Source organism: Accipiter gentilis, chromosome 6 (assembly GCF_929443795.1).
Source record: "Accipiter gentilis chromosome 6, bAccGen1.1, whole genome shotgun sequence".
Taxonomy (NCBI): Eukaryota; Metazoa; Chordata; class Aves; order Accipitriformes; family Accipitridae; genus Astur; species Astur gentilis.
In genome coordinates, this window is record NC_064885.1 from 14240063 (window position 1) to 14253062 (window position 13000).

Consider the following 13000-nt stretch of genomic DNA (forward strand, 5'->3'; position numbering starts at 1 on the left):
CTGCTCACCCTGGGGCTGTGCTGCCTCTGCAAAACAGTGCCCTGGAGATTTTACACCCCTTCTCCCTTCATCCCATGGTCCTGGCTGGGCTTTCCTGCCCGTCCTGCCCTGCTCTCAGAACGTCCCCAGGCTGCACCGCTTCTCCATTGCCCACTGCAACGAGCATGACCACACGTTGGCTCTCGGGCAGGTAGGACCTCAAGGACCTGGTTTCGGACCCCTGGGCTTTGCCCAAGCTCCCTCCCCACCTGCTCACAGCTCCAGGACCCCACAGCATCGCTGCCAACCTCCTCTCCTCGGCAGGAGCTGCAGGAGAGGGTTGCTCTGCAAAAGCGCTAAGTAAAATTACTGCAGAGGGTTGGCAACCCGAGGCGAGCCATGGAACAGCTCCGCGTGTTTAGGAAAAGCCAGCCTGCTTTTCTCATTGGCATTTCGCTTTGCTAACGAACGTGGGAGCCGGCCGCCTTCGGAGGCACTGAGCCGTGCTCATGTGTGCATCCCCCAAAGCAGGGGGGGCTTGTGCTCAGCTAAATCCTCCCAGGCATGCAGGCATGGGGACTCCTCTGCCGTGCCCCACCAGTCGGTGCTGGACGTCAGGGACATTCCCAGCCTCCCCATCCAAAACCTAAGAAGTCATCTAGTTCTCCAGGAGGACACCAAAGACGTCCAGGACGCCAGTCTAGCACAGATCAACAAGACTTGTAAAACCCCTCTCCCTGTCCCAGGGAGGATGCGTGGGGGGGTGTGGGGTACTCACAGTCCGTGTACTGCTGGAGCTGGGCAAACTCGGTGGGGCTGAGCGAGATCCACCCGCCATCGCTCATCTTTGGGTGGCAGGCCCCAAAGCGGGGGCCACAAGCCGCTGTGCTCACCGTGCCAGGCTTGGCGTCTCGGTTCCCAGCCGGCCGCTTGGTCACATTGGCACCGCGAGGGGCGCGGGGGGCTCTCGGCCGGCTGGCATCATCCTGCTGAGCCCATGGGCAGCAAAACCCCGGAGCTTCAGAGCTCAGCACCTTCCTCCCTAGAGGGGGGATAAGAAAGAGAGGAGGGGGTCAGCAGCGCCCTGCCTGCAGCAGGCAGAGGCTGGCTCCTGCCTGCACAGGCTGCCCTGCCATGGCTCCGCTTGGGGGGGAAGAGTTGCCCATGGTGGTGATGGTCAGCAGAGCTGGCGCAGTGGGGGTGTGAGCTTGGAAATGGATTGCAAGGGTGCTTTCCCAGCTGGGGACGGCACCCTACCACAGATGTGGTGGACCCCTGCTCCAGGTGCCCCAAAGGAACAGAGAGGAGTGCATTGGCCGCAGCGGGGAGCTGGCAGAAAGAGGGGCGAGCTCAAGGAGGAACCTCACCACGTCACCATCCCCAGGGCTCTGTGTCCCCCGGGGGCCCCCTCTGCCATGGAGCCAGAGCAGTGCCACCCGCAATGGCCGCAACTCTCGGCGGCTGGAGGCTGCAGCTCAACACGGGCAGGGAAAGAAGCTTGTCACCTTATTTACCCACAGCATTTTCCAGGGGAACCCAGTGTGATGGGAGCAGAAGAAAGGACATAATTAATTGGAGAAGATGCGGTGCCCAGAGGCAGAGGATCTGAACGAGTGGAAACTCCCAGCTCGCACCTCCATCTCCAAAGCTGGTGGTGACCTTTAGCTGGCTCCACCGCCGAGAATCATTGTAAATGAAAATCTACGTTCAAAATTGGGTAAGAGGCAACCTGCTTGGGCTGGAAAAACCTGCGCCACAGAGGAAGTGTCAGAGGACCTCCAGCCAAGCAGCCCTCTCCAGCCCAGCCATTTGCAAGCCTCAAAATTCGTTAGCGTCTTCGCTTAACCAAATCGGTCACGGGGGGAAAGGGCAACTGGCCATCGAGGTGGTTGTTCTTCAAGGATCAGATTACAGCAGTTTGATCTCAATTTTAGGGATGTCTCCCTGCTATATGTTGGCTCCCCGTTTCCACCAACCTGAGCTGATGGACTGGAGAAAGCAGAGCATGAGCAAGCTGAGAAGGGCCACATGACTTGGGGCGATGCTCAGGGAGCACCTGTACCCCCCACGGCTGGCTGGGCTGCCCATGGCATGGCTTTTCATTCGTGGGAAAAGGTATTTGATTAAGGTGAGCGAGTCATTTTGGGGACCTGCTGGCTCCCATGTGCCACACCAACCCCAGCTAGTGTCCCTAGGGACAGTCACATATGGGGTGCACCGGGGGCAGGCACTTAACCCCTCATCCACCAGAATTACCCCCACAGCCGGTCTCTGGGATAGACCTTCTCCTTCACCCCAACCACATAGGGCAGCCCCAGTGTCAGCAAGGAGATGTGACCCCCTTCACGGGGCTGTTGGGATACAATCAGGGGAGCATTGCTGCTCAGTCCCCAGCAAAACTGATTTTCTTTACTAATGTTATTTTGGCTTTAACTCCAGCCACTGCAAGTATTTCAGGGTGAGACACGGCCCAAGGGCAAAGCCCCGTGTTGGCGGAGGAAGGAGTGCTGCAGACCCCTCCTCGGGGCTACGGGGAGGACAGTGACCCACCAGAATGCAGCCGAGGGGTTTTCCAGCAGCGGAGAGTGACTGCACACCTGGAGAGAAGCCCATCAAACCCCAGGCACATGTTTGCTGGAGTTAAACGACACAGTCCTGCTCAGCCCTTTCCTCCCGAGAGCAGCTGGGAGCTGCAGCTCAGAGCACCCTGCTTCACTGCTGGGAGCTGCTGCAGCCACGTGCCGTGCGGGGTCAGCTGGCAGGCAGTGGGGATTTGCCTCGTGGCAAATTTTGCTGGGTATGAAGCCATGACCTGCCAGGGATGCTGCCGCCTGAGGATGCTCTCCAAGAGCTGGGCAGGTGCTGCTGCCACCCAGAAAAGTTCTCTCCCTTGGCTCTCCCTTCCCCCTGCTAGTAGGAGACAGCCCCAGGGGGCACAGCCACTGTCCTCCGCAATCCTGTCCCATGGTCTGGGGCTTATTGGCTGCAGCGCAACATGGCTCTGAGGTTGCCAGGAGCACGGTGGGGGCTAAGCTGGCAGGGGCTTGGGGGACACCCCCCCCCCCCAGGATGCTTCTGCTGCTCCTGCCCAGGGCAGTGGGGGGACGGCTGCCTCCGGGTGGGGGGGATGATGCCACGTGCCCTTACTGCTCTGTCCTTAGGGCACTCGTGTGGGGAGAACACACAACCCAGAGGGATATGTGACCTCCCCACCCTCGCTGGGGTCCTGCTGGCCCCATGGCAACTCGCCTCCAGCCTGTGGCCATCCCAGCTCATCCCGGCAGCTCTTTGTCCCCATGCCACCAGCTGGGGACAGGCTGGACACAACAGTTTCAGGGATCGACAAAAAACTACCCAATGTCTTCCTGCACTGGCATCGGTTTTCCGTGGATTTTCATCTCGGGGAAAAGACAAGCAGGAATATGGTGTTTGCACCTTTCCAGGATGAAGGGTTTGTCCCGAGGTATCTCTGAGGCCAGTCCAGAAGAACTTAGTCTGTTAGAAACCCTCCAGGAGTGCACACAGGCTTTCCATTTCCTGGCAAATGAACTGTTTGGTTTGACCAGAACCTATTTTTCATCCTAAATTTATACAAGCAGAGACTGAGAGAGCAGAGCTGGCTCAGCCTGCAGAAGAAAAGGCAAAGGGGGGGACCTGGCTACCTCCAGCTGCCCAAAGGAGTTCGGGTGCACTGAGCCCTCCCATGACGGATGGCAGCAAAAATATTCCTTGCTTCTTTTAACAGCGGGTTATGGGGCGGCACAAAGCAACAGAAGGAAAGCAAAGCAGAGCTAATTGGGCCATCCCAAGGGGCTTTCCCCCAGCAATTGTTGGAATAACAAATGCCACTTCTGGCACGTCAGCCTTGGATTTCAGGAAGGGCAGGAAAAAGCCTCCTTAGGAATCCAGCTGCTGCTCGTTTGGCCGCTCTCTGAATTGTCAGCGGCAAATTATGTTCTATTATATCAAATTTGCCTCTCTCTAAAAATAGCTCCCCTACTAGTGTTACAAATAACACCAGATTACCCTGCCTGAAAGCGCTTACCAGGACGCAGCCCCTCTCCCCCTCCTCGCTCCGTGCCCGCCAGCCATGCGCGTGGGCTTTGCCGTTCTGCCAGTACCGGCGGCGCGTTGTGACTCAGGGCAGCTGAAGTGGCTGGGGGAGGATGGAGATGGGGGGAACCAGGAGGGCTCCCACCGCCTCACAAACCCTCCCAGGGGATTAGCTGGTGCTGGAGCCCTCAGGAAGCCCTCCCACAGAGCATCCTGCCAGACCCGGGGCCAGGCGAGGGAGCTGAGGGCTGGGCGAGGGGTGATGAAGAAGGCACCGTGGGGACCATTGCAGGGTGCAGGCAGAGGCGCAGCTCAGTGGGAGCCAGGGCCTGAAATGCTCACGTCAACAAGGGAAATGCCAGGCTGAACTTGGCGATGGGCCATTCTCCGCTGGCAAGTGGGGCCCGGGCAGGCGGCGACAGAGCCAAGCCACGGGCAATAGGCACATCTTGGTATCCACCAGAAAGGGCTGCCCACAGGCACCCTCGGTGTGCAGGGGGCTCCCGGGAGCAGTGATGGAAGGGCAGAGGAGCTGTTTTCCAGCCAACCTCCCTTGCCCGTGAGCCTCCCCACTGGCCCCCAACTGCCCGGCATTGCCGAGGAGGGACGACTCAGCTCCTGGGCTGCTCCCCCAGCGCGCAACCCAGTGCCATGGGGCTTGCTGTGGGTTTGGGAGGGCTTATTCCACCGGCACCCGCCTGCCCTCTCCAGGACTGGAGCTAGTGATGGAGACCTAATTCTGCCCAAGCTGGAGCAGAGCCTCCAGGTGCCAGCAGAAGAGCAGCCGCTCATGCAGAGCCTTCAACTGGCTCTGCAGGGACAGGCAGATGGGGCTGCAAGTGCATGCCCTGCCCGCAGGAGATTTCTTCTTCCAATGCCCTTTGGGAAGAAAAAACATCAGCTCCTCAAGCTTCAGGAGTTGCCACGAGGAGGGAAAGCTCCTGCTGTACATACACACACGTGCACTTGCAGAGGCTGTAGCTCGGTGACAGCAGTGGGGTACGGCACAGCCCAAAGCTGATCTCTTCCCTGGCATCCCTGGCTGAGCCCACTAAAAGCCATAGTCACTCGCAACATCTTCTCCGGGAGCAGCAGCACAGGGGTTCCCTGCAGGAAAGGCATTTTCCAGCCCGTCCACCCCATCTTTTGGAAAGATCAGCCTATTTTTATGTTGGACTGGGGAGAGGCCCCTGAGGCGGTGGGTGGAGTGTAAATCCCTCCTGTCCCACTGCAGCAAACAAACCCCAACCAAGTCACGCTCAAACTATTTTCTGCAATGACAGGAGAATGCACTTTTCTGCATTTTGCCAGCCCAAGAGGACACTCGGGATCTGCTTTTTCCATCCTGCCTGCCTGTTGCTCTCTTCATTCCCCCAGCCCTTTGCCCACCCACCCCCACAAAACCAGGCACACTGCCCAGGTACCTTCCACCAACTTTGCTTTCAGTGCCGAGCACTGGAGCAACAAAATGTGCTAGCAAGGGTACCCAGAGCACCCATGCAGGCAGCTGCCCATAAGCCTGTGTCCACCAGCCCCGAGCACCTCTTGTGGGAGGAGAGGTGCTCCTTCCCACCTGGAGTAGCTGCTTTTCGGTGCGTTGTGCCAGCTGCCTGCTTCCCTGCCTTCGGCAGCGGTCCAGCAAACACAGAGGCGGTTGTTGGTGCACAACCCCAAACCCTGCCGTGTGCACACATCTGCCAGGAGCACCTTGCTGGGCCTCCACGCATGCTCCCAGCTGTGGGGCATCCTTCCCTGGCAGCTTTTAAGCAAGTGAACAGCGTTTCGCTAAGAGATGCTCCCCTCTCCCTGACGGCAAAGCCAGGTGGAAGAGACATCTGCCACCACCGTGACGAGCTCTAACGTGGTGGGTTAGAGCTTTCCATGGCTCTCTCCCACACAGCCAGGCAGCCACATGGGAAGAGGAGGGTGGCCGTGGCTGCCCATCTGGCTCCAGAGTTGGGCTGTGGATGTACCAACTCCTGACTGGGAGCTGGGAGAGCTCAGCTCAGCTCAGCCCAGCTGCGTGAGGGCAGCGGGGACCCAGCACGGCCCCTCTAGAGCTCCCCCCTCCCTCTCCTGCCATCAGCCCATCAGGGCCAGGACAGCTCGGCTCACACCCTAGGGACACCAACAACTTCCCAACTTACTACTGTTGCCTTTTTAGAGAATAATTTTGCTGGCTGAGTTCAGAGCAGACTAGATCCGAGCTAGGATGCTTTTTGAGCGAGACTCGTCCCCTCGCCACCTCCCCTGCAGGTCCCAGCCAGAGCAGAGCTTGTCTCTTGGAAAAGCCCCTTCCCACGCCAGACAGGGAGGCAGTGGTTGGTCCCCCAGCCCGGGGGCTGGGATCCTCCCTGGGATCCTGGCTCCATCACCTTGCACCTACAACCTGAGGGCTTCCCGCTGCCAGGACAGGGAAGCCCCAGCTCTCTCCCTGGGAGAATCCTGCAGCAGCGAGTCCTGTGGGTTAACTGCACCTTGCGTGGGATAGCGCTGCTTTCCGGTAGCTTTGAAATATGTTCTTCTCCCCTTTCAACCCCCGAAACAACCTGAAGAACAAGTCACAGACAGCCTCTTTCCGCAGGCCAGGCATGCTGAGCACCTCCTCGGTCCTTCTGCTCTCCAAAACAAACGGCCCCAGCAATTTTTACTTAACGAGAAAGACACTAACGAGCTTTTCCAGCCTGGCAGCGTGGGGCAAGAGCTGACTCGGACTCTTTCTCTGCCCATCGAAAGGGTGTGTGGTTTTATAGCAAAGCTGAGAACCAACACACACCGAGACACCAGTGAAGATGGCATAGCCTCCCCAGGCTTCGTTAAAGGCTCGGTGGCAGCCATCTTCTCCACCCTGGGGGACAAGGGGACACTGCCCCATCCTTCCCGACCCTTAGGGCACCTTCACCCAGGGGTCAAGCCCCCCCCGACCCGGGCACCTGTGGACGCCGGCTCCCGCACCCCAGCACTGCCCTGCTCCTCGAAGACATGTCCCCCGCTCCCCAAACCTGGCCCAAACACCTCCGGACGGGGTCGGGACCAGCCCGGGGGGCCACCGCGGCCACCGGGCGGGGCGGAGGGGGGGGAGGGGAGGGGCGACGAGCCCCGTCAAATCGGTCCCGGCCGGGGCGGGAGGGGGCGGCTGGGCGAGCGGCGGTCCCGCGTGGGTCGCGGCAATTCTCCCACGGCCGTGGCAAGCCCACGGGGGGTCCCCGGTTGTCACACACACACACCCCACCCCCCCCCCCCCCCCGTTGTCCCCTTACTTGGAGGCGGCAGCGCGGTGCCATCGGCGGGGACCGGCCAGCTCGCTCCGGTGGAGGCGGCTTCGGGGCTGCCGGTTACCGGCCTCGCTGGACGGCCCGGCAGCTCCCCGTTCCCTCGGCGAGGCGGAGCCGGGCGGGGGGATGCGAACGGGCCCAGCCCGCTCCGCTCCGCTCCGCTCCGCTCCGCCCGCCTCCGCCGGCACCGGCGGGCGGCCGGGGAGGGCGGGGGGAGAGAGAAGAGGAGGAGGAAGAGGAGGAGGAGGAGAAGGGGGGAAGAGCCCGGCGGCCCCGACCGCGCCGCAACCCTCCCCGCGCCCGGGAAACGGCGGGGCGGGAACAGCCCGCCTGCGGGGAGGACCGGGAGACGCGTTTCCATCATAAAACTCATTTATTATTAATTCCGCCCCCGCCCCGCGATAGCAGCAGGACTTTCCCCAGCTCCCACCGGCACCGCAGCGTGCCCCGCCGCTCCCCGCCCACTGTCCCCATCCCCATCTCCGTCCCCATTCCCATCCCCATTCCCATCCATTCACATCCCCGTCCCCTCTCTTCCCTGGGGCTTTTTACCCTCCCTGCACCTCGGTCTGTCCTGCTTTTGAGTCGTTTCACCCATGGCAAAGGTTGCTCTTTCCTAAGGAACGGAACAAACTACTGAAAACAAACAAACAAAAAAATGCCGAAACAGATAAAAAGCATTTTTATTTTCTTTCCATGACGCGTACGCCTGCCTGCTCGGGGGTGACACTATTTCAGGCATGTCTATTATTTATGTTTCGCTATATTTATATTAATTAGAGATGCCATCCATGTACATCATTCTCCAACTTCAAGAAAAACAGGAGAAGGGGACTGACAGCTGAGACCGAACTTTCTTGAGAGAAACAAACAGAGAGGATCAGAACACACAGCCATAGCTGCATTCTGGCATGCCAGTCCATATGATGGTCCCGCTTTATGCCTGGGATCTCTCCACTCCCAGCTCCGCTTTCCTTCCCTCCCTCCTGGCTGGGACCCCAGAGACATGGGTTGGGGCTGCTGGCTGGGATGCTGAGGATGACAGAGTCCCCAGGGTCATGCCAGTTTTAGGGGAGCTGGTGGCACTCATGTCATCTGTACCCGGGCAGGAGGCCCATCCCTTCAAAGCACCCACCAGCCCGTGGCGATGCACTGTGGTGCAGCACAGAGGAGTCTCACCTTGCTGAGCAGTGGAAAGAGGACCCCGAGCTCCCCCACTCCCATCCACGCTGATCGTCTCCCTCGGGAGTTGTAAACCTGGGTCAGCACCTAGCCAAAGCGGGTGACCCCTCTTCTCCCCTGAGACCAGCATCCCAGCCCCGTCCTCGTCCTGTCTGATGGCTCCAGGTCACTTCTCATCCTTCCCGGGGAGGTGTCTCCGCAGGGAGGTGGTGGGTTGCCAACCATGTGGATGAGAGGAAGAGGAGGAGGAAGAATGGGGAAGGCTTCTGGCTGGACACCCACTATTGCCTTCGCCCAGGGTACGAGGGCTCATCGGGTCCGGGCTGGGCAGGCAGAGATACCTCCTGCAAAGGCTCAGCTGGCAGACGCAGAGTTCTTTTCCCAGAAAGAAACCCTGCACCAGATGAAACCTTGCCCAGCTCAGGGCTGACTCTGGCCCTTGCGGGAGTGATGCACTAGGGATGTGCTATTACCTCCATCAATGGTCTCTGGGCAGCAGCGGCCCCTACGGGGCTTTCCAGATGGCTGGGAGCTCCAGGGGCTTCTGCCAGGGGTTGGGCCCTGTGCGAGTAGTGCGTGAATATTTTTTGAGGCAGGGAGTCCAGCTCGACCGTGAGAAGCCAATAGCCCAGCCGAGATGCTGTACTCCCCCATTCTGCGTTGGATTTGCTAACACTCTGCCCAGGCTATTGGTGAAACACTCCCAGAACATCCAGATGAAAGCATTTAATCCTTTCCCCGCATCCAAGTAGGTATTCCTTCCAGGGATTAATTAGTAGATTAAAATGATAGAAAGACAAAATCATTACGATTAGGTACAAGCCCTGGTGAAAATGTCTCTCTCTTGCAGATCTGCGTGCTGTGTCCCAGCACACTCTGAACTCCCTCAAAGGGCTGTGGGCAGCGGATTCACCCCCCCAGATTGATTCCCTTAGTGGGAAAGACACTGGTGTCAGGATTTGGGTGGACAAGAGCTACCTACAGTTGCCTTAAACACCGATCCCCAGACCTGAAAACTCTGACCATGTGGCCTGCAGTACTCTGCACTCACGGGAGAAGGAGGATCCCTTTGCTGGGGGGGCAGCGACTGTGGTCTGGGAGGGCTCGCAGCAGCTGCAAAGCCTCTGAGCACGCTGGAGGTGAAAAAAATGGGTCCAGAGAAGTGGGAAGAATAATGTGCTGACGTGGGGACGCTGCCATTTCATAATCTCTCCCCCTGGGGATTCATAACTTCTTGCTAGTCTCTATCAGTTTACCAATACTGTCCCCCCCATGCCAATAGCTCCCTGCTGCGGATCAGTGATGACCCACCACCTGCCAGAGACCCCACAGCCACTACTGCCCGTGCCTCCTTGGCAAAGTGCTCCTGCCAAGTCCTGCTCCTTGAGGCCGGGGCTGGCTGAGCCTGGATCTCTGGATTAATGCAAGCGATGCGATGAAAGCTGGAGTGATGATGGCTGCAGCCCTGTTTTCTAGCCCCGTCCAAAAAAGCCATCACATTTTGCCTGGCGAAAATTGTCCTTCTTAAACCTGAGTCATTTAACAATTCCTTGTTCTGATGCTCAGTAATTTCTTCTTTTTCATTTGTTCCCCCTGGCGGGACCCAAACCCCAGCGGGAATCAGGACGCAAATGGGCCGGCAAAGCCATAGGCAGAAAGCGCATGTCCCTGCAGCTTTGGGGGCTGAAATCCCTTCCCTGCCCACTCTGCCCAGCACCTGTGGGACTCCACAGCCCCCGCGGCTCCCAGAGGCATGGGCAGAGGCACGGAAGCAGGGCAAGACTTATTTTAGGGCTACCCAAAAGGAAGAGGATGCTTTTCTCAGTACAACAAGCAAAGGAGACATTAAAAGTGTCATTTCATCATCTGGACAGATTTGAGGGATTTTTATCAGCTCTCTTTTTGCTTTAGCTCTGGTTAATTTGCTCTTGAAGCATTGACCCAATGCAACGCTGAGGTTTGCTGCTAGCTCAGTTGCAGTGCCACCTCCCCTGCCTGTGCTCTGTTACGTAGCAGAGAAGGAATCCCTAGCAATTATAACTTGATTATTTTACTGAATGTGTGATTACAAATGGGAACCGCAGAGCCCGTTAGGGCTCTGAGTAATGAGCACTGCAGTTAAGATACAATTAAAATGAGCCCAGGCTCCTCTGGCCCCAGCTCTTGCTCCAAAGGCTGCTCAGAAAGCTGTTTGCCTGCCCTTCACCCCCTCAGTTATTTCTCAGTGACCAGAGGAAAGATGGTAAATTTCAAAAGGGGCAAAAAAACCCCAAAACCAAAACATAAAAAAAACTTGAGAAATTTCCAGGCTGCTTTTTTTTTTTTTTTTTACAAGTTTTGTTCTGCTCGGCAGTGATGCCCCCGGGGACAAGCAGGGACGAGCTTTCCTGCTCCTGCCTGCGGGTGGTCACCAGCATTATATTAAGTTGCAGTGAGCCTGGCGAGTGGCAGATTAGGCTGGAAATTAGAAAACGCGGCAGGGATGGGATGTCCCCCGAGAGGGACTCAGCCGTAGAGGCGAGAGATGCTGGCGCAGTCAAACTGGCCCCTTCCCAGCCACTGGTGATGGTGATTTGGGGTGTCCCAGGGGTTGTGCTGGGGCTCCAGTGCCCAGCGAGCCAAGCCTCTGGTGGGGCAGGACAGCTGGCTGCTCTGCTGCTTGGCTGCTTTCATTACTATGTGTTTTCCCAAAGAACTTGGTGTCACCCCGGTGGGCTTTTCCCAGCCTCTTGCCTAGGGGTGCTGCGCATCAGAGCAGGGGAAACAACAGCATCTCCACTGCTGGCTGCCAGGTAATTCCATCCCTGCTTCCTGCACCTGGAGACCAAACAGCATGACTTTTAGGCAGGATGACCTTCTGGAGGGTGACATATTTCTGATTTTGGAATCTAAGGGGCTGGCAGCAAGCAAGAGCTGCAGCAATGCAGTCAGAGGCAAGACACGCAGCAGTGCCAGCTCTCCAAGGCTGCGCAGCTCTTGCCCAAGCCCAGCTCCTGCACAGATCCAGCCTGCTGTCGGGGAAAGATGGTGCGAGTGAGTCAGGGATTTGGGCGAAGCGGCGTTCTCCTTGAGGCTGGAGGAGGACCTCAGGCTGAGATGGTGACTGGTGGCATGGAGCCTGAGAGCCACCGGCTCCTCCTGAGCCTGGGAGCTCAGCACGGGCTGGGGAAACCCAGGTGGGAGGGAGCTGGGTGACTGAGAGCAGTGCTATGGGCCAAGTCAGAGCACCCATGGGTGCTCTGCTAAACATCAGCCCTGTCCTGCTTCCCCTTGAGTGACCTTGAGTCTGCAGAAGGTGATGACCACAGTGACAATGCAATGGGTGAGAAAGGGAAGGCATCACAGCATCACGGCAGCAGAAGCCGTCAGCAGAGAGCACCGGGGATGGCCAGCCACACACCCAAAATGCAGGGTGCAATGTCACACCTTCCTATCCACGTTCCAACCATGTTGCTCCCCAAAATTACACCTCGGCAGTGTAAACGCAGAGCAAAGACAAGAGGGATGCTTCAGCCCAGCCGTACAGGAGGTGCTCTGCCTGTGTCTGCTAATGTTGGCATGTTATTGTGTTACTAAAACATGTAGAAAACAGCTCTGTAGACTGCCATATCTGTGCTCCCAGTGGTTATTTTAACTCAAGTAAATAGCATAGTGGAAAAATCACACATTCAACGAAGTACATGGAAAAACCCTCTTGTACAGAGATATTAATGTATCACCTGCAACCTCAAGTGGCCGACGCTGTGGGTGACAGTTCATTGCACACACCTGGGTGCAGCTGGGTGCTCCGGCAGGAAAAGGGAGGTGGGAGGAGGAGGGAAGGTGAGGAACACGAAGGAAACCTGGGGTGCAGGAGCCCATGCCAAGGCAGGGCCCCGGCTCCATGCCCTTGGGGTGGGCATGGGAACAGTGAGCTCCTGCCTCCCCTCAGCTCTCAGCTCAGGTTGCTGCCTTGCTCGGAGCACACAGAGCAGAGAAGGCAAGGGAGTCCAAGAGCTGTCAGTTGTTGTTAGCGCTATGACATCTCTTAATAAGGCCCATCTGGTTGGAAGGCAGCGGATCCGGCAGGATTTCTGCAGACCTGATGGTGAATGCTTTTGCCAAGGTTTTACAATCAGCATTAATAAACACGTCAGGGCGGCATTTGGCACTGTGAGCTCAAACTTCCCAGGCTGAGACTGAGAAAAAACAGAATTACAGCAAAAAACCTCGCTGCACAGCAGAGCTCCTGAGCAACTCGTTCCACCTTCTGAGATGTGGAGAACCTGCACAACATGCAAACACCCACCTGACTGTGGGTCACTTTTGGTGGAGTAGCTGGTTCCCATGGCTGCCCCATCTCGCTGGGAGTGCGCACATGGATCCTGCATCCTTAACCAAAGGGCTGGCTGGGCTGCCCATATTTTCCACCAGTCTTTCATCCATAAAGAGTCCTTTATCCGAATCTCCATCCTTCTCGTCCTGCATGGCTGTGCTGCAAGGGACACGGGTGGCTGCGTGGGACGATAAAC

General features: G+C 57.8%; 1 protein-coding gene across 2 annotated transcripts in view; it reads right to left on the reverse strand.

Moving 5' to 3' along the window:
• The window catches only part of LOC126039246 (diacylglycerol kinase beta-like), a 29162-nt gene extending 21575 nt beyond the window's left edge, over positions 1-7587 (reverse strand). The window contains exons 1-2 of one of the 2 annotated variants that reach the window (XM_049802098.1): positions 7293-7587; positions 758-1021 (exon numbers count right to left, since the gene is read on the reverse strand). In XM_049802098.1, the coding sequence (XP_049658055.1) occupies positions 758-824 (67 nt within the window). In that variant the 5' untranslated portion in view covers positions 825-1021; positions 7293-7587. Of the gene's footprint in view, positions 1-757; positions 1022-7292 lie in introns of those variants that run through there. The other variant, XM_049802099.1, reaches the window with a different exon arrangement.
• Positions 7588-13000: the final 5413 nt, after the last annotated feature.